Here is a 24,949-nt window from a genome sequence, read left to right as displayed (position 1 = left end):
CCAGTATAAGATATTAAGAATCCAGATACAACACTGTATGGTGCAAACGTGGGAAGACCAAGGATTCAAAGCTCTGGATTTGAACACATACCAAGCCTCCAGCTAACAGCTAGAATGAAATGGAAAGCCATTTAATTCTCAAGTTTCAAGTTGCTTGATCCATAAAACGGACATGATATCTGCCTGGCCTACTACCTGGGATTGCCAGGGGGCTGTAATGAAAATAACAAATGGGACAGGGCTGTCAAGAACTATAAAAGCCAGTATTGGGGAGACTAAGCAGTTTTACACATTTGTCTGATCTTTTTAATACAAAAAACTACAATAAACAGTCACTAAATAGATATGTGGTATGTTTGAAAACAATTTTCCTCTGGTTACAATTTAAAGGCATAATTGCAAGGAACTAGCTGCCTGCTTACCGTGCACTGTAATTGCATCAGTGTAGCATAACAGATGTGCTATTAAGACAAATGTGCTGTAATCCCATGCTTTGGGCAGCAGGCGGTCATTAGGTGTTGTAAGTAGCAATTACGGCATACCTCCTCCTCTCCAGCCTGTATCGATTTTTCTTTCATTTGTTAATGTTGCTTCAAGGCTATGATTCAAGTCCACCATTCATTTCACTCAACAGATAATTGCTGATAGCCAACTGTGTGCAGGCACTCTTCTGCAAGATCTCCCCTTACACCCCAGATGAGCTAGAATTCTCAGACGCCCTCCCACTTGACTCTCTAGGGACCCTGTTCTTTTTGGGAGACAAATGAAAATACATTACAGTCTAATTTTATTATTGACAAGCAGAGAAAGTGTGGACTCATCATGCCTCGCAGATGGCCCTTTGAAGTCTGCATTGGAAGTCTGACTTCAAACACAACCAGGAAACTGGCCATTCGCCTACAGCCAGGCAGGGTCCACTCAGTGCCCTTGCACTGGAAGCCAGTGTCTTGTGTCCAAAGTCTCAGATTGAGAAATATTAGAAATATTATACTCTTTGGGTATGAGCTACAGCTTCAATGGATGATTTTATCCTTTCCTTCACCAGTAAGGCACAATCAACAAGGGATATTCTGGTGAGACTAGAAGAGGAAGGTAAATGGGATAAACCAAACAGGAAATCGGTATAAAAGATGCTGCCATATCTGGAGGGAGGAAGGGGAGGTTGGAAAAAAGTCAACCAGGAATACAGATGGGCAACGATTATCCATGAATGAAAAAAAGAAATGAACCACCACACCAACATTTCTTCTTTCATTCTTACTCAGTGTCAGTGACTATGATAAGGATTTTACCTTTCCTGTTTCTATAAAGAGCTAACCTTTATTCAGCACTTTATATGCATGATCTCATTTAATCCTGACAGCCATTCTATGATGTATGTATTATTATTATCCTTATTTTATAGGGGCAGAAACTAAGCCTTGACATAATTATGCAATTGCTCAGGCTCACTTAAGTAGTATATGGAACATGAAGGATTTGAACCTAGATTTTTCTACCTCCAAAACTCAAGTTCTTAACTATCACACCTCTCATTATACAAAGGATGGCTTGAATTGACCCCAACTGCAGTGATATATCTCATGTACTTGTCAAGGAAAAATACATTAAAGCCAACAACAAAAAAAATCAAGACTACAAAAATTAAATGTGTTGACAAGAAACATAGGAGAGTCATATACTACAAGAATTGGGGACTACATTTTAAAAATCAGGGATTGACTCATGTAATACTATATATACTTGTATCTCCTATTATAAACTGCAGATGCGAAGATGGGAGTAGTGAAGAAAAATTTATACAAGAATAAAAAGCTCAAAATAGATTTTGTTGTTGTTGTTGTTGTTGCTGTTGTTGTTGTTTTTTTTTTGAGAGGGAGTCTTGCTTTGTCACCCAGGTTGGAGTGCAGTGGTGTGATCTTGGCTCACTGCAACCTCCATCTCCTGGGTTCATGCATTTCTCCTGCCTCAGCCTCCCAAGTAGCTGGGATTACAGGCATGCACCACCACGCCTCGCTAATTTTTGTATTTTTAGTAAAGACACGGTTTCACCATATTGGTCAGGCTGGTCTTGAACTCCTGACCTCAAGTGATCCACCCACCTCAGCCTCCCAAAGTGCTGGGATTACAGGTGTGAGCCACCACACTCAGCCTCAAAATAGATTTTTTTAAAGAGGGCAAGAAAAGATAGAACCAGCCAGGTGTGGTGGCTCATGCCTGTAGTCCCAGCTACTCAGAGGCTGAGGTAGGAGGATCACTTGAGCCCAGGAGTTGGAGACCAGCCTGGGAAATATAGCAAGACCTTCATCTCTTAAAAAAAAAAAAAAAAATTACCCAGTTGTGGTGGCACACACCTATAGTCCCAGTTACTAGGAAGGATGAGGAAAGAGAATAACTTGAGCCCAGAAGTCTGAGACCAGCCTGAGCAATACAGCGAGACCCCATCTTAAAAGAAAAATCAACAAATTGAGAGTGAGGGAAAAATAAGCAGAAGGAACCTGAGCTGAGTGAATTCTAAGGACCCAGGCTTACGTCCGTCACTCATGTTTCTCCTCTCCTCCAGATATTGACCTGATGTGTCGCCACTCACAGCACACATACATTCTCATGTCAAACTTGCAAAATAAAAGCAACTACAGTTATAGGTGTGGAAGAGGACAGTAGGTATGTGGGGACCTAGGGTAGGATTACAGAAGATTTTTTGAGGTTTCTATCCATACAGCTTCATCCCCACACCAAGGCTTATATCTGAGAGAGTCAAGACAAGGCCTCTTAAACAACACTGGGCCAAGTACAGAGGGACTTTGCAACAGGACGCACAATTAGTCATTTCCCTAAGAATGTACCATCTCTTCTGGCTCCCTGCCTCAATCTCCTCCTCAGATCTCTCCTACCCAACTTTTTCAATTGTGGGGATTTTAACCTCCAAACATTGGTAGTTTTAAAACCAATTTTTTTATCTACAAACCAATATTTCATTTGGTTTGTAGATAAAATAGTACAAGGACAACTGCCAGCATTCAAATCCTATTAAGAAATCTATGAGAATAGCAAAATTTTAACTTTCTCCTTCAAGGTTATGAAGATATTCCTTGGTTACTGTCATTTTTTAAATTCAGTTTTAATCCCCTGCGTGCAAGCAAAAACTGCTATATGCATCCTGCTACATTTTAAGGGGAGAAAAGCCCCAGAGGAGGTAAGCCAGGAATGGGACTTCAAAAACCTTCTACAGTTCCGAATCCTTTGGGAAGCACATTAGGGTAGGCTGTTTGCTTCCATTTACATTTTTTGTTCTTGCAAATTATAATTGAGGGAAAGAGAGTGACCTGAATCCAACTCTACGTTCTATTTCCCAGAAGTGAGAGTAAGTGCGTAATTCTCTATTCCGGTATAAGGGCCATTGTTGCCAGACAAAAGTAGGAAGCTTATTTTTTAAGGAAGAGTTTAAGCTGCTGTTTCTTATTTAACATGTAGTACCTTAAACAGAGAATGTGTTCCATAAGAGTTTACCTACTTAAACTGAAAAATGAATTCAAATGATTGGGGAGAGAGGAGTCCTTTTCCTTAGAAGTTTAATTCTATATTAAATTCTTTACTGCCAGAAAACATATTCCTCAAAAATTAAAAACTACAAAAGGAATGTAAGACAAAGAAGACATTTTAAAATTAAGGATTTAAAGCTCCACAAATAATATACATATATACAGCTGAGAATTGTAAAACAATTTTATCGATTTACCATCATAACAAGTGCCATAGGATGTAAAGAACATTCTCTCCACCCCTAGTGTTCATCCAGTGGGTTGCCTTAGCAACAGAAGGAGTATACTACCAGCTTGAAATGTCAGAAAAGGTATAGAGATGTTTGTCCCATTAGATACTATCAGAAGTGACAGAAGGCTAGACAGCAATACTGAGTATGTACACAACCCCTCGAAAAATGTCAAGATTTCCAAGAGAAACATACAAAACCCCAGAATCAGTTGTTACCCGTAATGTATTGATTTCAAAACTTAAAAAAAAAAAAACACTGGAAACTTGTATTTCTTGTATTTTGTAATAAATCTGTCCTTTATGGGTTTCCTACCCACTGGTGTTTCAGCTAATGATATTTCAAACTTGCTGTCCAGTACAAAGCTTTATGGCAGAGTAACAAAGCTGACATTTTACCTCATCTGTGGCCCAGCAAGTAAGTCTTATAAATCACTTTGCCCTTCTCTGGTTAGTAAGACCTGGACACAGTGCAGTCATCAGGCCAACCCACAGTGCCAGGCTCTGGGGCCTTGCTCTATTTTCTTTCTATATCTACGGCCAGCAGACAGTATTCAAAGATAAAAACACAAGCTATGCTCCATTTCAAACATTAAACAAATCTTGCTTCCTACTGGCTACAGATCTCTTTTCTGTATTCAAAGAAAGAGAAACATATTTTTCTCTGTCAAACATTGCTAGGCCACACATTCCCTTCTCTTGTTGCCTAGAAGGTTCAGGGTATGTGGCTTGAAGCAAGATGTGGCTGTCACATAAAATGAGTAGTTCCCATCCACTCTTTTGTAATGAACTGTTAATTCCTATGTAACGGCTTTTCCTGCAGATAAGAAGCAATATTAAAACTGCTTTTTAAACTTCTTAAGCGAACACCGAACAATCAAGACACATTTTAAGAACTGCTGGACCAAAACATCTACTGTTCCCCCAAAAGCTATTGAATTAAAAATAATAATAAATTTAGGGGAAAAAAAGAACTGCTAGATAACCCTAACTCTTATAAACCTTCTTCTAAAGTCCTTTCGGGCCTCTGCATTTCTTTTCCTTTTCTTTCCATTATGTGTAAAGCATAGAAAAACAAACATTCTCCTTCAAAAGGAACTAATTTATGAAGACCCTACTCAGGCAAGAGCAGAGCGTTCTACTAACGACCCTTCTCTATAGTAAGAGCATCACATTACTTTACCTATACATTACACGTGTGGGCCATGACAAGGTTTTCTATATTTCCTTTAACTTACTACTCATTATGCTGTGGCTTGTACTTGGATTTGTCCTCGAAACTAACAAATCATTTCTCTAATCTCTGGATTCAAGTTTAAATCTGTTGTGGTTGTTATAACTCTATTGGTGTTACTTGCAAGTTAAGGAGTGTACTCTTAATCTGACTTTCGGAAAATATTCAATTCTCTAAGCCACCCTCAGTGGGTCCTACTAGTTCCACCAATTGGTTTTCTTTGGGGACAGCTCTCCAATCAACCATAGACCCACAGAATGAGAAGCTGGATCCTCTAAATACATCAGCTGTGTTGAAGTCCAAAACATTCCTATAGAAGAGTTCCAAAAGTTCAATTGGCTTACCTTAAAATTTTCTTTCACTCACAGAACCAATTACAAAGGCAGGAGAAAAGCTTAACTCTTTAAACTTGATGAAGCAATCTACCAGGTAATACTTTGTTTTGTTAAACAGTTTAATATTTTTGCTCTGCAGATTCAATTCATGCTAGTACCTTTACAAAACCAGGTTTGGCACTCTGCGAGGCCGAGGTGGGTGAATCACTTGAGGTCAGGAGTTCGAGACCAGCCTGGCCAACATGATGAAACCCCATCTCTAAAAATACAAAAATAAGCCAGGCGTGGTGGCACATACCTGTAATCCCAGCTACTCCGGAGGCTGAGGCAGGAGAATCATTTGAACCCGGGAGGCAGAGGTCACAGTGAACCAATACCATCCCACTGCACTCCAGCCTGGGCAACAGAGTGAGACTTCATCTCAAAAAAAAAATAAAAATAAAAAACAAACATGTTTGGTTATGTTTTTATGATTCATATAACAAAGAATCCACCTGTTCCATAATGAGCAGAAGAACTTCTGCCTGTTAGGAGACCTTTGATCACATGAACTACTTTTACCTAGACAACTGGAAGAGTCCAAGTTCGTTTTTGTAAACAATAGTAATTTACTCTGGCAAAAAATATCTTGAGTCTTCCAAATTGTTATTTATTAGTTTGTAAGTGTAAACATACATGAGAAATACTCTTTATTTGACCTCTTTGTTTTTTTAAGGAACTGGGCTTTATTTTTCTCTTAAATTAGAAAACCTAACCAGGACAAGCTCAACCTACTCCATAGGTTAGGAGAGAAGTTACTGTGTTCACAGGAATGATGCCATCTGTCTTTGGAGATACCATTTGTAGTCCCCTTGGGTTCTTTACCCACATGGCAGCCCCTCACTGGTGTTGGCAAGTTTGGTGCTTGCCAGCCATGTCAAGCTTCTGGGAACATAAGTGGAGGGAGGTAGTTTGATGGAGCAGGAAGGTCGAGGGGGCTTTCAACTCCGAAGTCATCTGAGCATCAACACATAAAACATTAGAATGTGTTATCCCAGTTAACCTAATTGTCAAAATTATACAAATCTCTGAGAAAAGATTTCTGCTCAAAAAACAAACAAGCAGAAAACCCAAAACAAAAACATAAAAATAAATTGTGAGATTCTGTTGAATAATTATATTACTATTCAACGCTTTACTCCAAATTTGGGCTTCTGAGACCCTGCACAAGGCACTATTATGAATGCTATTTCATAAAAGGAATGGTCTTAATTTTATGAACTAGAAATCCAATTTTATTTATGGTCTAAAATTAAATAAAATCTGGGATATTTCCTTTCCTCAAACACATAATGAAGTTGCATTGTGACTAATGACGGGTAAGACACAGGGCTGAAAGAAGGCTCTGCTTTTTGTTACAAGATCCATGCTCTACTCAGACTCTGGCCTTTTTCCTGGTTCCCAGTCCTTCCTAATAACTCTCAATGATTGACAAGGGAAAAAAATGAGAAGTTCATTATAAAATGCAAAGAATACAGTAATGTGTCACAGTAGGGTTTTGATCACTCTTCCAAGACAAAGTCATTACAGAAATCAATGAATACTCCTTCAGTAAGATCTATTTATATTTGAAGAAATCATAAATAAATAAACACAAAAAAATTTTAATAAAAGTGAACACTGAGCATTAAAACAATTTTTGGACAAGTACTGGAAGAAATAATTACTAGGAAAGAAATTGTTTTCCACTTGTGATGCCACTGCCACTAATACATTATAACGTCCAGTGGGTCTGATGTCACAGTTTATTTCTCACATCATTATTATAATTTATCTACCTGAAGACAAGCAACACAAATAAAATATGTATACTAAAAAAGACGTATAAGCACATAAGAGGTTTTAAACTGCTTAGATTAAAACTCTATTAAAAGTACAACATGGATGAAATTGGAAATCATCATTCTCAGTAAACTATCGCAAGAACAAAAAACCAAACACCGCATATTCTCACTCATAGGTGGGAATTGAACAATGAGAACACATGGACACAGGAAGGGGAACATCACACTTCAGGGACTGTTGTGGGGTGGGGGGAGGGGGGAGGGATAGCATTGGGAGATATACCTAATGCTAGATGACAAGTTGGTGGGTGCAGCGCACCAGCATGACACATGTATACATATGTAACTTACCTGCACATTGCGCACATGTACCATAAAACCTAAAGTATAATAATAATAATAATAATAATAATAATAATAATAAAAGAAAAAAAAAAAAAGTACAACGAAAAACAAATCCAAAACAGCTCAAGATTCGTGGAACCCCACCAAATGGTTATGAATAGGCAATGAGTCAAAATACATCCATAGAGTATACATGTGCATTGTAAAAATCTAATATAATCTACTTAATCTAGGGCATTAACGTTAGTCCTTCACCAAATACTCTTGTTTATTCCCAACTATAAAATGATTAATTTATGTCCAACTACTTGATTCAGTAAATATAATAAAACCTCCACGCTTTCCTTCTACCTAGTATCTAATACAATTTCTAAAGTACAAAATTAAAACTGACACAGAAGAATTTATATTTCAATCTATTCATCTAAATGCCCAATTTGTTTTTCTTTAATGGGGAATAATTTTAACAGAAATGTACTGATAAATACATCTGTTAAGGCCTACCAATCTAAACTTAGCCAATATCCATATATGAGCCCCTACATACATACATAACAGAATTGAGGTGTGAACAGGCAGATACAGAGATTTAAACACATGGTGGGCTGAATCAAATCTCATAAGATGCTCATAACCTTCAGAGTAAAATTCAACTTCAAACATGAGCATTAACCCTGTCGCTTGACGTTGATGTTATAGAGAAGCTACACTACAAGTCTAGGCTGCAGACAGTGTTACCTTAAGTACTATAAACTGCCTTTAGAGAAAGTCTAAAAACATTCCTAGAAATTTTCAAAGAATTGCTTACAATGCCAGGATTTTATACTTTGCCTTTAGCTTCATTTGTCCAAACCAATTGTATCTGCTTTCTACCTATGCACGTACAAGTACACACAAGACACTCTATATACGAAAATTTATTCACATGCACATACCAATATCACCTTTTACTGAAAACTTAATATGTTCAGATACTCTTCTGAGGTCTTGCCATACATTATCTAATTAAATCATCATAACCAGCTAATGAAGCAGGTACTACTATGCCTCATTGTAGAAATTAAAAATGTGCAGCACCAGAACTAAAATACCTTGCCCAAGTCTCACAGCCAGGAGGTAATAAGGTTGGGATTTGAACCTGGCTCCACAGCGCACATTCTTAACAACTAGGACACTAGAATAGAAAAGTGTTTTACCATGAAAAGAAACCACTCCAGTTTTTCTCTCATGAAAATACATATATTATGTATAAATACTGGCAGAGGGGTCAGAAAGGACCTCCTGGTGACATAAATCTGTCTGTTATAAAAATATGGATAAATCAAAGGCCATGACAACTAAAAGCTTGGCAAACAAGAATGTATCCCCAAATAACAATGAAAATAGCAATAGGATGACCTTTGACAATATGCGTTGTCAAGCGTTCTCCAAACTTATTTTTTTTATGTATCTCTACCAGCAAAAATAACTTTGAGCAGGCATGCCCAGCATGGAAAATTGTATGCTTGTATTATTGCAATCCACAGATTAAATACTAGAGAGTGTGAATGTATTTCTAAATATCCGCATGAAAAATAAATATAGTATGTGGGTAACATGAATTCCATTTTGGAGACCCTTAGTTTAAGCTATTCATGTGCAGTTATGAGGTTCCATGATCTTCAACAATTTGTAATTTTTCAGAGGCACAAATTAAACCGCTGCAGGCACCAAGCTGCTGTGCTGAGAGACTTGCTGGCCTGGTGCTGACAGACTTGCTGGCCTGGGGAGGAGCTGTGGGACTAACCTGCATCGGCCCCTGCATGAGGCTGTGATGCTCTTCCTTTACTCATGGGAAATCGTGAAACCTTTGTGTCTTTGTCAAAATGGATCCACACCCCCCCCAAAAAAACACCTTCCAATATTATAGTTAGAAATCTTTTTAAAACTCCAAGAGGCTTAAGATGAAGTTTCTTAGCCAGAAAACATTATATGTATATAATATTTAGATATAGACAATATGTATCATAGATATATAAATTTATATATACTATATATTAATGTAGATCATACATGTCATCTATCACTTACATATGTGAGATAGAAAGGGTGTATCTCCAGATGATCAAGTATTACTATTGCAATTCCCTTGTATATAAGGGCTTAGCACATAGCAAAAGTTTAAGAAATATTTGTTGAGCCAGGTGCCTATAATCCCAGCTACTGGGGAGGCTGAGGTGGGAGGCTCGCTTGAGGCCAGGTGTTTGAGACAAGCCTGAGAAATACAGCAAGACTCTGTCTCTTAAAAAAAAAAAAATTTAATTAGCCAGGCATGTGACACACACCTATAATCTTAGATACCCGGGAACCTGAGGCAGTAGGATCACATGAGCCCAAGAATTTGAGGTTGCAGTGAGCTATGATTGTGCCACCGCACTCCAGCCTGGGCAACAGAGCAAGATGACCCTGTCTCATCAGCTAAAGAAGCAGGTACTACTATGACTCATTGTAGAAATTAAAAATGTGCAGCACATTTATTTTATTTATTAAATACTTCATTAAAAATATTTTATTAATACTTTATTTTAAAAAAGTATTTGTTGAACGAATGAATGAATGGTGTATCCCAAGACCTTTCAAGTGTCATCACTGCAACTCCCCCTTATATTTCATATCTCCTTGCTGAGTCCTTGGGGATAACAGCAAGCAGAACAAACACCACCCACACCCTCAGGGAGCCCACGCCATATGTATCAATCAGCCACCACACAGGACAGTGCAGCACACAGGATTCAGGCATGGCTCGGTGCTGGACTAGACTTGTGACTTCCCTCATCCAAGGTCTTAAAAACAAGAGATGTCTTTAAGTGCCCAGGAGAGTTTTAGTGCGACCCCGATTAAAGGAAAGAAACAGAGATCCTCTTGGATTGTGACTTACGGCTTTATAATTCTGTTTACAAAACTCACACCCCTTCACCCAGAGCACTGCATTTAATCTCATCCATGATCGAATTTAAGCCAACCTGAAACTTACAACTAGAATTTATCAGGAAGCAGAAACTCTCAAAAATAGCATCATCTGACTACAAAGCTAAGGTCACAGGAAGGATACAAAAAAAAAGCAATAATATATGTTGTATTCAATAAATTACAAAACAACATCTGTGTATTTCCAATAAAATTACATATAACTTGTAATCACCAATAAAAAGCAGCTATTGGCTGGACACGTTGGCTCATGCCTGTAATCCCAGCACTTTGGGAGACTGAGGCAGAAGGATCACTGAAGTCAGAAGTTCAAGTCCAGCCTGAGCAACACAGTGAGGCCCCATCTCTCAAAAAAAGATTTTATTTTGTCATTTTTAAAAAGCATCTACTGATCAGTTTAGCCTCATGTCTAGTAAGGACCTATACATAACATCTATAGCCTTGTTCACACGCGGATTCCAAATACTTGGTATTCAGAGTCCATTTGGTCTTTAGAACTCCAAAAACTAGTACAAATGTAACACAAATGCTCTCAGTGACACTGACATTTTCAAAGATGTCAATTCATTGGTTATGTTTCCCATGTGGTCACATGTCTTCTAGGTGTTTCATAGAGTTGGTGACATGATCTTTCTTGTCCAGTGACCCTACCTATTTGGAAATGGGGCAGCAATGTCCCCTTCCCATAGCAAGAAAACTTGCCAAGGGAAGTGGAGCCACAGCCCAGAGCAGCTGACTCAAGAGCATACCATAAAGAAACAGTCTTTCCCCACTTGAGACACGGCTCTTCCATTTATTCCACACCTCCTGGCACAGAGTCACATAAACCAGCCCAGAGATGAGTGGCTCAGGACCTCAGGGAACCCCTCCACATCAGAGCAAGATTCAGGTAAAAAGTGGTCAGGAAAACCTGCCGAGGGGAACAGACAGTATAGCATAAGGAACATTCTGAACTTGACACACAGAGGGGATATCTGAATTTTCTGGTGATGACCCACCTTCAAGTGAAGAACTTCCCAACACAGTCCACTCTAGAGGCAATTCCAGATGGGTCAGAGCCAGTACGAGCTCCTCATCCAAGGCAGGCAGCGCTCCCGCCGTCAAGGCAAACGGGGTCAGCAGGGTCTGGTGGCTGCAGGCTGTGAGGCGATTGGCCTGCGTCACCAGCAGACGGGCCAGCCTGCAAGCCATGTTGTCCACGTAGGTCACTGAGCCGGAGCCCATGGTCACCGGAGAGTAACCTTCCGAGCAGAGGCACACAGATACCGTCACCGTCTCCTGAAGCCCATGGCCTGGACAACAAGACAGTGAACAGTTCACCCCAAGTCTGTAGGAGAGATGCTCTCACAGGGGTCCAGTGTGCTAGCTCCACCACACAGCTTAAGCAGACAACATGCTCCAGGAGAACAAGGCAGAAAGGAAAGCCAGCCCGTTACCCTGACACACTGCCAAGCATGTGGGCCAAACTAATGCTGACTCCATCTTCTTTCAGTAACTCCTGATTTTAAAACTTACCTTTACGAGCTCTGAGCATTTAAGCATATGTTCTCCTATCATTACCAAACACTGCTATTCAGCATTCCTTTAACCTTTTACTCCTACCCTGACCCCTGAATTTGTGTTTGTTGTCTTCAAGTCCTTTGCTCTTTTCCACTCTGCCATTTCCTCCTGAGTCACATATTTTTACGTATTTAAGCAATAAGTTTATAAGATAGCACCATACAATTACACAAGTTTGCCCTAATTCCATAGAGCTCCTTTGAATGTGAGTTAATGTGGGTGAAGACTACCCAAGAGAAAACAAAAGGGAAAACATATATACATATCTATGTGTGTGTGTGTGTTGTTGTTCACTGCCCCCTCTTCTGACAATAGTGTCTCTGTCTTGTAGGTGTTCTCAATATTTCTCCTGAGAGTGTCACCAAATCCTGCTGTTTGTCCCTCCCTTCACTCTTCCTCTTCTTTGCCCCACTCTCTTATTTTGCCAGAGCTGGGAAGCTCTTACCCAGGTACATTTTTATGCTGACCTTGGCAGAATTTTCAGGAATTGGTGGCACCAAATCACTATGATCATGATAATCATGACTGGACGGAAAAGAGTTATTCAGCTACCACTGGTTCTTAGCACCCTGTTGCCCCCAATCAAATGGCTAACAGGTACAAGTCATTCCTCCTCTGCCTGATTCTCCAAAGACTTTTCCCAGAGGCTTTGCAGCTAGGGCTCCAAGGAACAAGAGTATCCCAAGTTTACTGAAAGAGAACTAGTATCACTTTGTCATCGACTCTTAAAAGTGGTCTCATGGTACAGGCACAGCATGCACCCACCTCCCACCAGACTACACATACCCAGGAAATATTAAATAAATCTGTCTTACAAATTTTGAAAGGTTGTCCTGGTAAAAGCTGTCACCAGGAAAATTCAAGGTTCAGAAACAGAAACTGTCACCTGCCTCTAGATTCTGTTAAAATGAAGGTAAGAAACCTCACTTTTAAGTAGACCACAATATAAACAAAAGATTATATTATCTTCCTCCTCAGGAGAGAGGAGGAGAGTCGCCACCATGTGCAAGTAAAGAAAAAGATTAAAAGTTTTGAAAACAGGAGTGGCACTTTAGTTATTATTTTTTATCCTTTCTCTATAAGGGCTTGATAAAAGAGAAAACCAAGAAAAGAGAGCAAAACTAAAGGTAGGGAAAACATTAGCCAGAGCAAAAGGGCAGAGGGAAAGCAACCAACAGCTGAAGTAACTATGTGCCATTAATTAGATTTGTTTTTGTTTTTGTTTTGAGATGCAGTCTCGCTCTGTCTCCCAGGCTGGAGTGCAGTGACATGATCTCAGCTCACTGCAACCTCTGCCTCCCAGGTTCAAGCAATTCTCCTGCCTCAGCTTCGCAAGTAGCTGGGACTAAAGGCACCGGCTACCATGCCCAGCTAATTTTTATATTTTTAATAGAGACGGGGTTTCCCCTTGTTGGCCAGGCTGGTCTCAAACTCCTGACCTCAGGTGATCCTCCCACCTCGGCCTCCCGTAGTGCTGGGATTACAGGCATGAGCCACCATGTCTGGCCCCTTAATTCGATTTGACTGTCTTTTCTTTCTTTTTTTTTTTCTTTTAATGATGAAGATTACTGTGCTAAAGAGAGAAATGCTTAAAATTGCCAATGGTCTCAGAAATTGGACAACAGATTAATTCAGTGACCAAGACCAGGTAGAGCTAAGAGGTATCTGCACTTCTCTACAATTCTCACTGTGTCTGTGTTGTTTGCATGTTCACTGGCTACCTTCTTTCCACGTGTAGCAGATATGTTACAGAAGCACGTAGGGGCAAACTCCTTTAAAAATGATCTCAATCTTAACTCTAATAAAAATTAAAGAGTCTCTTTATGATACAAATTAAAAGAACCTGAAAGACTCACAGTTAAGAAAAACCAACCAATCAATAAAAAAGAATTCTAAAATGCCCTCCCTGTCCTGTAGGTAATGACATTTTAATTCCACCATTAGGTTAAAGCCTGATGACTCTTAAATGCACAACCCACATACCAGTAAAAATATAAAACAACTATATTGAGAAGGACTATTAGCTCATCACAATATGTGAACAGGATATATTAATTTGTCATCTATCAAGAAGACAACTGGGGAAATTACAGGTTTCCAAATGTAAGCATTTTGATGATGGGGAGAGAAAGTTCTGGAGCTGGAGATCCCCCAAGGAAGATTCTGGATGGACAGGGCATCAAGGAAAGAACCACAGTGACCAAAGGGAGCAAGCAGAGGACAGGCAGACCCGTAGCTGCCAGGCTGCTTACAGAAGAATGAGGAAGAGAGATGACAAACTTTGTCAATGTCAGTTCTGCCTGAGCCAACCCTGGCAATGAGTCTGAGGTTATAGGAGGGGATTAGGAGGTGATACTCAATAGACAGTGTTTCCTCCATTTGACTGCATCCAAAGCACACCCAACCATAAAAGTTGGGTGCAGTCAATAGGATGCGTCTGCCTGGTCTAAGTTAAGACTCCTAATTAAGAAGCAGATACAGCTGGAAGAATTTCAGACGTGAGTGTTCTTCCTAATGTACACATACCCACACAGGCACGCACACACTCCTGACTTTGCAGCACTGTTTTCTTTTTCTTCCTGGCTCTCTTCCTGGCCTACATCCCTGGAGGGAAGTTATTTGCAGACCAATTTCCCAGCTGCACAACAAAGAGGACACCTCACCTGGGACACTGGACTGGAGAACGTTATCCTCGATGCGCTCTGCAATCATGACATGTCGCTGATGAGATCCGTCATAAGTAAAGTAAAACTCAGCATCTTCAGGAAGATACACATTTTTGTCAAACTTCGCATAGACCGTCATCTGCCCCTGAAACAGGAATAAGTCAGGGCATTGTCACACTTCCTTGTCCTGGCTCGAAGAAAGCACAATACAAAGGGCCTGGGTCCATAACAGGGTCATTTGTTATGTTCACTTCATGTGGTTGAGATCAAATAGCATGAGTGCTTCCTTCCAACAACAACACATTTGACATTAGGGAAGATGCTTCCTGATGTATTTAGGTATGGGTATCAGAGCTGGTTTGTTCTGTTTTTAAAGTTAAAGAAGTTCAGGGCATAGGAAAGATTTTTTTCTTTCTTTAAAATGTACTAGATGTAGGAGTGTGGTACTTCGTTGCCTTTTGCTTTTCAAAAATTATTTTTAGAGACAGGGTCTCCCCCTATGTTGCCCAGGCTGGTCTCAAACTCCTCTGCGCAAGCAATCCTCCCACTTCAGCCTGCCTGGTAGCTGGGGCTACAAGGATGTGCCACCACACCCAGCAGTCTTGTACTCTGAATTTCTACCAGCTGAACATCATGGCTTGAGTTAATTTTTATCCTGTATCCAAAATTCCATTATTAGTACAAAAGTTCATGATAATTATTCTTAGCTCTGGCCTTACCCTGTGCTAGACCATAGTCAGTTGTAAGAATCTTAAATATTTACAAACATTGCCAAATAAACAGGAATACTCCTTCCCCCTTGCTATGCTATTTCCATTTGCTATTTCTCTTCTCTGAGGGGTTTCCAAGTGCTCTTTCCTCACACTTTGTCTTAAGAGCTTCTGGTTGGCACAAAGCCCTGCAAAGTGCCTTGGTCCCAAGGAGAAGAGCTGCCACCTCAGGTCACTGAGGCATCCTCTGAGGACTAATGTCAAAGGAAGTGGGGCAGCAGGCTGGGGATCTCGGGTATGTCGTCATCCTGAGGTTTTGCGGAGGGACCACAGCAGCCGTGTTGCACCCAGGGCAACAGCAGCTATGGTAGGGACTGCCAGGTCATCTCCAGACCCCAGAGGCTTTGAAGGATTTGTGCTACTCCCTACCAAAAACACAAAAAGCAATACAAAGTGGGGCCTCCAGAGAGAGAGCGCATTCTGCCCAGCCTGTGGGAGTGGCGGGGAAATGGAAACCTGGAGGTGGAAAGGGTCGCCCACTTTGGAGGGCCTCCAGAGCTCGGCCCTGCGTGGAGAAGCATCTGGGCTTTTGTGTGCTTGTCCAACAAAAACAAACCTGCTTGCCAAGATATCCTTACCCTATGATAGAGGAGAAAGTGAACAGAGAAAAGCCTACACAGACTCCTTAACATCAATTTGCCTCTGACAAATATTAGCAAGATATTTCACAGGACACTAAGAGTTAAGCCAATCAGGATCAAAAACAAAATCAGTGCAGGGTTTTCTAGTAGTCACATGGTTATTTAATCTCAATTTTTTACTATAAACAAAAAACTATGCTTTTCTAGTGGTTTGCAACCTATCACACACACAGTTATCTGAAATTATGAAATGGTATAAACACAAAGTATAGAGTTCTGAAAAAAATCACTGGTTGGCAGTTTTGAATTGCCCTTTTTCTGCATATGAGCATGTGTGTGTATGTGCACACATAAACTTAATCAATAGAAAAGCAACATGCCAAGAAAAATCTACCATACAATAGCTTCCAAAAAAGTTCAGGAAGGAGATCTGAAAAGCAAAAAACAACAAATGTCTAACATGACTGAGAGAGGAAACCTAGACGAAATTCCATTTCCTAAAAAAGGAAGAACAGCTTGCTTTAGTCATGTTCCTGGTTGCTAAAGAGACTGTTAACTATCCACAGGCAGAATCTGACCTGACCTGTTTGTGATTTTTTTTTAAATAAAAAAAACAAATTATATAAACAGATCAAAAATTTTCACAGATCACAAGGATATCTAATCTGCATCTATTCGAAACAACGATCATATTACTATTTTATTTGGTTGGGTGGACAAGGACTACAGCTTATGAGAGTTTAATTGCAACCCTTTCCAACACAATACAACCCTGAACATTACAGTCTTGTAATTCATCATGCCTGCCTTTCAAGAACCATGCCATGCTTTACACTAGTAAAAGGATAACCAACAGTCATGTGAGTAATAAGACATGCCCATTAAGGAGATTAAAGAGAGATGCCCAGAAGTCCTAACACTCAGAAGAGATTCAGCAATAAAAAAGAGTCTCTTATATGGTAACCAGAAAAACATCAGAAAGACCCAGTTAAAGATGCTATGGAAGAAGAAGGGGGTGATACAGAAACCAACAGAGAGACCCAATTAGACAGAAATGGATGGGCAGGAGAGGAAGACAAGGAAAGAAAATGTGAAGATGAAATAACAAGAACATTTTCATTCAGAAAAGGCAGATCAAGCTCAAAGGAGATGGATTTAGATAAAGCTACTTAGGAGATCAGCAGGAAGAACGGCCTTCTGAAAGAATATGCAAGTACAGCTTAAATAGCCAACCACAGGTGGCAGTTTTTTGGGTAAGAGTGGGATCTTTCTAACCACTGAGGCCACTGAAAATCTGCTACTCTTCTTAAAAGGCCACCAATTTCATATATGGCAAAGACAAAATTCCAGTGTACAGAATTCCAGAGTACCTCTTTCAGTTCCCCATCTGGATCCAATTACATTCTTTGTTTCAGGCAATTGAAAACTAGAAATTTTCCTAGATAAATTTGTTGGCATAAATATCAGAATCACTCTGCTTCTACACAGAAGCAATAGAGATGTGTTCTCAACTTTCTATAAACTCACTATATCCAAAATAAAAAAACACTCAAATATGTCACTGAAATTTCTGGAAACAATAAGAAGCATGCTAGGCAAAATTATCTCCCCAAATTAATCAACAAGTTTAGTGTATTCCAGTCAAAACCCATTTTTCAAATGAAACTCAACAAGCTTATTCTAAAGTTCATCTGGAGGAGTAAATACACTAGAATCGAAATGATATTTCTGAGAGAGAATGTTTGGGCTGTCAAAGCTTGCTCTACCACAAAGCAAAACATACAATAAAACCAGGGTCATTTAAACAGAGTAACGGTAGCATAGAGACAGACAAGTTCAAAGTCCGAGGCAGATACATGTACCCATGGAAATTATGTAATAATAGTTGGCATTTCAAATCAGCAGGGAAGAATGGACAATTCAATAAACAGTTTTAGAACAATAGCTATCCATTAGGAGCAAAAACATGCCTTCTACCAAATGATTAAATTTCTAATTAATTCAATATCTAACACAAAAATCCATAAAAGCATAAAATTAGAAGACTGTTTAAAAGTTTTCATCATTGAATAAATAATAGCAATTTCATCTGCATTGACATGATCCTAAACTATCAAACTTTTTTCATTTTTCCTATTCTCTTCCAGTCTTTATCCATATGCACAGGTAATTATTACACAGCTATACTCATGGCATAATACATTAATACATACTGGTGTGGTTTCTTCTCTTCTATCAAAAATATTCTTCCACATTGTTACAATCTTTGGCACCCTTTTTAATTGCATTCCACCAAGCATTTGATGTTCCACAATTCCATGATTACTTAAATATTCATCTACTGTTCATTAAGTGTACTTCTGACTTTTTAACATTTTAAACAACTCTTGATAAACATTTTAAGTAATTTTTATCCTTTGAGATGCTATTTTAGAATAAAATTCTAGAAATGCTTCCAAAAATATGAACAAGTTGTCACAAATTGCCAAACTTCTTTCCAAAAATTTTGTATCAACTTTTATCACATGTGCTGGTTAAGAGTATCATTTTCACCCCAACCTTGCCAAAACTATCTTTGGAATTATTTCCTGTGTTAACAGATCATAAACAGTTCCTCGCTAATTTAATTAACCTTTTTCCATTGCCACTGAAATTTATTGCCCACTTGTATAAAAGTCTATTGCAAAATAATGTAAACATTGTTAGTGGCCAAACCAAATTTCAATTTGAATAAATTTAGTCATCCCTCTTCTGTTTCACATATGAATTCACCTACAAACTTTGCCCTTGGCAGGTCAAAATTTTTAGTTTCCCAAGTGAACCAGTTGGAATCAGTGTCAGAATCATTCCCTTTCCCTGTCAAATAGTGAAGGTGTATCACCTCTTACCCAATCATGCCCAAATAAAAAATACTCATCAGTACTCCCATAAAACCTTGGAAGGCCAAGTCACATGGAAAACAGGAATCACAAATGTAGAGCAGAAAAGCCGAACTGACTAGAATCATACTAAACATAGTTCAATACAAATACACACAAAGAATCAGGTAAATTAAACTAACATTTTTTACCTTCAAGCATCCTCTAGAGAAATTCTACTTGTAAAACTCAATAATTTTAAAAGACCAACTCTTCTGCTGAAATGCTGTGACATCTATGGATTTCTTCCCAGAGAACCAAAAAGGTAGCAAATGTTTTTGCCACCTTAAACTATCTCATCCAACTTTCCTATTCCTTTCCAGACGGTATTTAAAGTGGAAATGGTTGTCGACACCAGTTTGCATGTTCTAAAGATTTTTTCATTAATCTATGTCTCTAATACCTTGAGTAATTGAGTGGCTGTATTAGCCTAATCACTGGGTATTCCTGTACTCATGTTTTCTCTCCCTTCCTCCCTTTCTTCCCTCCCACTATAAACAATGCATCTATATATAATTACACTTTGTTTATAACAATGCTATTTGCTGAACAACACCTTAACTCTCTGGTTTCTTAAATATATGGCATGACTGGGCAATGAACAAATACTGTATTTTCAAATTATGACAATTAGAAAAAAGGATACACCTTTTTATAGTGGGGTTTCTTAACCAAGGGAGGAATCTGAATATGGATTTCAGACAGTTTGAGAACCTCTGAAAATTATTAGCAAACCATAATGTTTTTTGTGTGTATATATGTCCATTTTCTGAGGAAAGGTTTTTTATGGCTTTCATCATAGTCTCAAAGGCATCTAAAGGTTCAAAAAAAGTTTATGAACTCTAGCTTTTATAGTAACAGGCAAAAATGGGAAGTTAATAAATACTTTTCAATGGTAATTGTCACCTTTTTATTTGACAGGAAGACATGAACTATCTTCCAATGGATTCTAGTATTATACACAGCCTTTATATGGAATGATTTAGGGAAAGAAGCACAATAAAGGTAAATATAAGTTGACTGTTAAATATTATAATCAATGTTTACTAATACATGCCATGAAAACCATTATGCTAAAATACAGTGCTAAGTGAACTATCAAATTTGATTTGTATTTAATATTTGAAACTTGTCTTCTTTACAATAAGAAAAAAAAATCTATACAGAGCCTTTCCTGTAGAACACAGTGTACTGAACTTTGTAAGATCCTTGAAAACTTAAAAGAAAAAAAAAAGGATGCATGATTATTATCCCATTTTATAGGTAAGTAAATACAACTATAGGTACTACTGCTAACTAGCTCAGGATCTTAGAGCCAGATGTGTAATATTAGGTTTCTTGATTTCTGCCCCAACCCCCAAGTTAGATTATCCTCTTCACAATTTCTCAAGTACAATAGCATATGTGGTACCAAAGGAAGCACTATGGGAACAAAGTATTTTATTCAAATTACTGTGTTTAGCTGAAGTACTTCTTTAAAAGAAAGTGTGGAGATGCAAATATTATTTCTTATATGTGTGTGCACATGTATACAAATACAGATATTGATATATCTAACTACTTATACATATTATCTATGTGTACAGCATACCACAATTTATACAGTGCTTTCTTGTGTGTTTTCTTGTCTTATTCCCACAATAATACCTGGGAGGTATTATTATGAACCTTGTTTATTAAAGAGAACACTGAAAATATTAGATCTAGTGAGGAGCAGAGCCAGAAATAAATCTACATCTTTCTGTGCCGGGCTCAGTACATTTTCTCCCCATCATGTTAATGAAGGAACAGCAAATGCGCAAATATTTAGTGACTTATCTACAGCTTTTCATTTAACTCAATCTTTCCTTTATGTTCTTAATGTAGTTCCCATCCTGAAATCTATGGATAGATACGGTGAGGGGGAAATGTACCCTAATCCTCCAGAAAATGTATGCAACAGTTTGGGGCATTTATTTGGGGAGTCCGTCTATCAGTTACAGATTCTGAGAAGGGTACACAAAGAACACGTGAATCAAAAAACTGAAGAACCCCTGATTTGAAGCATGTTTAAAAGCGTTTGACTTTTATATAATTTAAAATATCAAGATTATTCAAATGTATCATCCCATTCACGCAAATACAAATTGGTTAAATCCAGGCGGAAATATCAGAATGCCATTTTTTTTAAAGAAGGTTAACTAAAATAACTTAAAAGACTTATAAGACATTTTTTGAGAAACAGCATTTATAGTAGGCGTCCATCACCAGATAGGATAAAATAGACCACAGCAGGCCAACAGTCCTGCTGAAAACAACTAGGAATAACAAGGGCTGGCAAATAAAAAGTCATGGAAACAATGAGGACATAAATGTAACAAAATACCAGAGAGGAGAACCACTCAGAGAAGTAATGGAAGCCAAAAGACAATTGGGTAATATCTGTAAAGGGATGAAAGAAACTTCCATGTCTAACAAAAATATCTTTAAAAAATGAAACTGAAATTAAAATGTTTAAGACAAATACTGAGAGAATTCAGGGCCAACAGACCAGCACCGAAAGAAATACTGAAGGAAGTTATCCAAGAAGAAATAAAATGATCTCAAACAGAAACATGGAAATGCAGGAAAGAATGAGGAATAGTGAGTAGGCAAATATGTGAATAAATATAATTAATATCAAATATACAAACAATTTTACAAAATTATAAAATTACATATTTTGTGTAATATATAAGAAAATGTTTTACAAAATATAATGTCATGGAGTTTAAAATATTTGTAGAACTACAATGTGTGACAACAATAATGTAAAAGGTAGATGAAATTAAAGTACCTAGCCATATTAGGAAATTGCTGAAAGTACTTTTATTATATTTATAATATATTAAATATACATATTTTGACTTAAGAGTAGCCACCAAAAGAATGCATAACTAATAAGTTATAGAGAGGAAACTTAAATAACAAAAATTGTTGATTCATCAAAAAGAAAATAAGACAGGAGAAACAAAAAACATAAAAATAAAACACGCATGGCAAACAGAGAGCAAATAGCTATATGTAGATATAAATCCAACTATATCAGTAATTATATTAAATGTAGATAGACTACTCCAAATAGTACACCAAGTCTGCCAGTATGGATTTTTTTTTAATCTAAAAACAATAACGATATCTATACACTGCCAACAAGAGACATACTTTAAAAATAACACAGAAAGCTTAAAAGTAAAAAGACATCCATGCAAAACTAACCAAGAAAAAGCTAGCACAAACAAAATAATATCAGACAAAGCAGATTCTAAAGCAACACATATTACTAGGGAAAGAGAAATTTTTCATCATAAAAAGAGTCAGTTGAATAAGATAATATCATAATATTACTTCTGTATGCCCCTAATAACACATCTTCAAAAGATATAAAGCAAAAGTTAACAAATCCAATAGAATAGACAAATCCACAATCACAGTGGGAAACTTTAACAGGCCTCTTTCAATAGCTAATAGAACAAGTAAGCAAAAACTTGACAAGGATATCAAAGATCTAAATTACACAATTAAAATAACTTACCCAAAGAAATAATTAATAAATTAAATGCATATACTAATATTTGTAAAAGATACCCATTATTCAAACCTCTGCATTAAACACAATAATTCAAAAAATGTAAACACACAGGCCAGGTGTGGTGGCTCATGCCTGTAATCCCAGTATTTTGGGAGGTCGAGGCAGGTGGATCACTTGCAGTCAGGAGTTTGAGACCAGCCTGGCCAACATGGTGAAACCCCATCTCTACTAAAAATACAAAAAATTAGCTGGGCATGGTGGCACACACCTATAATCCCAGCTACTCGGGAGGCTGAGAAAAGAGAATCGCTTGAACCCAGAAGGCAGAGGTTGCAGTGAGCCAAGATCATGCCATTGCACTCCAGCCTGGGCAAAAGAGTGAGTATATATATATATACATATATATACATATATATGTATATATATATATGTGTATGTGTATATATATGTGTGTATATATGTGTATATATGTATATATACACATATATACATATATACATATATACATATATACACATATATACACATATATATACACATATATACATATATACACATATATACATATATACACATATATACATGTATACACATATATACATATATACACATATACACATATATACATATATACACATATATACATATATATACACATATATATACACACACACATATATAAATTTAAAATATAGATGACTTTCATCCTTGATGGAATGATATATATATATATACACATATATATACACACATATACACATATATACACATATATATACATATATATATACATACACACACACACACACACACATAAAAATTTAAAGTCTAGATGACTTTCATCCTTGATGGAATGATTCACCACTATCAAATTGAAATTGCCTTTGTTTCCATAACACAGCAGAACTGAGTAAAAGACAATTCATGACAGAGGTCAGCAAATGATTCCAGATTCCTCACAAGACCAGAAGCAGGCTTTATAAAGCCCCTTAGCTTGCTTCCTTTTCAAATCCCTAACTTACAAATTCCATGGAAACAGAGAACTCCTAGTAAGTGAAAACAAATATCTGGTACTTTAAGCAGCAGATCATAGTGGGAAATGTACTGGCTTGGGTATAAGAAAAATTGTAATCACTCTTGCATTATTCTGATAATCCTTTACGAATAAAAGCCCTATACTGGCCCCCAAATCATCAACTACGTAAACCAAGAAGGAAGCAAAATGCAGTTTAACAGTTAGACACAAGTTGGGATTTTAATCAATAATCCACTAGCATCACTGAGGGAGCAGCCTGCCCTACCCCATATTGATGAAAATTTAGTAACTCCATTAAGAGTGAGTATGGTCCAGCTCTGCTTTATACCTGTCGGACACACCTGGGCCATGGAATACTTTAATACAAATATAGACAAAGCTGACAACATGTTCAGAGGAAAAGGACAAGGATGCCAAAGGAATGCAAAAAAGCATGCTGTCATGTGAGGAACAATTGAAGGAACTGGGACTGTTTTGCTAAAGAAGAGACGACTCATGGGTAAACAGTCACCACTGCAAATATCTGAGGGTCTATCATGCAGACATAGGATTAGACATGTTCTGCAGGCCCCAAGGGAAGAGCACAAAACAATACAGGGAAGGACAGGTGACAGAGTTCAGCTCCACAGTGAGAGCCTTCTAAGGATCAGAGACGTCCAAAGACGACAAGGATTGCTTCAGCTTAGGAGGAACAAGCACTACTAGGAGATGGTGTGTTTTGTTTGTTTTTCTGTTTTGCTTATTTAGTCTGAGAAAGAATGAGGCTAAAGAACTATCTAATCTTCAGTGTCTAGAATCTATAATATCTGGTATATAATTCTAGATTAATTGCTTCAATATTTTTTAAACTGGGGGGGCCTACATAAGTGGATTTGGATTTTGTGGGGTTCCTGTTCGTTTTTTGCTTCTCCTTTTTTTTTTTTTTTTTGAGATAAGTTCTCACTATATCACCCAGGATGGAGTACAGTGGCATGATCATAGCTCACTGCAGCCTCAAATTCCTAGGCTCAAGGGATCCTCCCACCTCAGCCTCCTAATTAGCTAAGACTGCAGGCACCACCACCACACCACACCTAGCTAAATTTCTTTTTTTTTTTTGGTAGAGACAAAGTCACACTATGTTGCCCAGGCTGGTATTGAACTCCTGGGCCTCAAATGACCCTCCCACCTCAACCTCCCAAAGCGCTGGAATTACAGACATGAGCCACCACATCCAGCCCCAGGTTTATTTTTTATTATTTATTATTATTATTATTATTATTATTATTATTATTAGAGACAGGACCTTGTTCAGTACCCCAGACGGGAGTGCAGTGGCATGATCTCGGCTCATCACAACCATGGCTTCCTGGGCACAAGTGATCTTCCCACCTCAGTCTCCTGAGGAGCTGGA

The 24,949-nt window shown here is 38.0% G+C and overlaps 1 protein-coding gene across 6 annotated transcripts in view; it reads right to left on the bottom strand.

Annotated features, from left to right (window-relative positions):
- ARHGEF28 (Rho guanine nucleotide exchange factor 28) overlaps positions 1–24,949 on the bottom strand; it is a 316,787-nt gene that overhangs the window by 172,792 nt on the left and 119,046 nt on the right. For 5 of the 6 annotated variants that reach the window (XM_063723960.1, XM_054555205.2, XM_024246795.3 and 2 more), the window contains exons 3-4: positions 14,699–14,846; positions 11,474–11,767 (exon numbers count right to left, since the gene is read on the bottom strand). The exons of the other annotated variant lie outside the window; for it this stretch is intronic. In XM_063723960.1, coding sequence (XP_063580030.1) covers positions 11,474–11,767; positions 14,699–14,846 — 442 coding nt within the window. The remainder of the gene's footprint in view (positions 1–11,473; positions 11,768–14,698; positions 14,847–24,949) is intronic. 6 annotated transcript variants of the gene reach the window in all.

The sequence above is a fragment of the Pongo abelii genome, chromosome 4 (genome assembly GCF_028885655.2).
Source record: "Pongo abelii isolate AG06213 chromosome 4, NHGRI_mPonAbe1-v2.0_pri, whole genome shotgun sequence".
Taxonomy (NCBI): domain Eukaryota; kingdom Metazoa; phylum Chordata; class Mammalia; order Primates; family Hominidae; genus Pongo; species Pongo abelii.
Note: the sequence above shows the minus strand (reverse complement) of the source record. Positions and strands in the feature narration are given on the sequence as shown.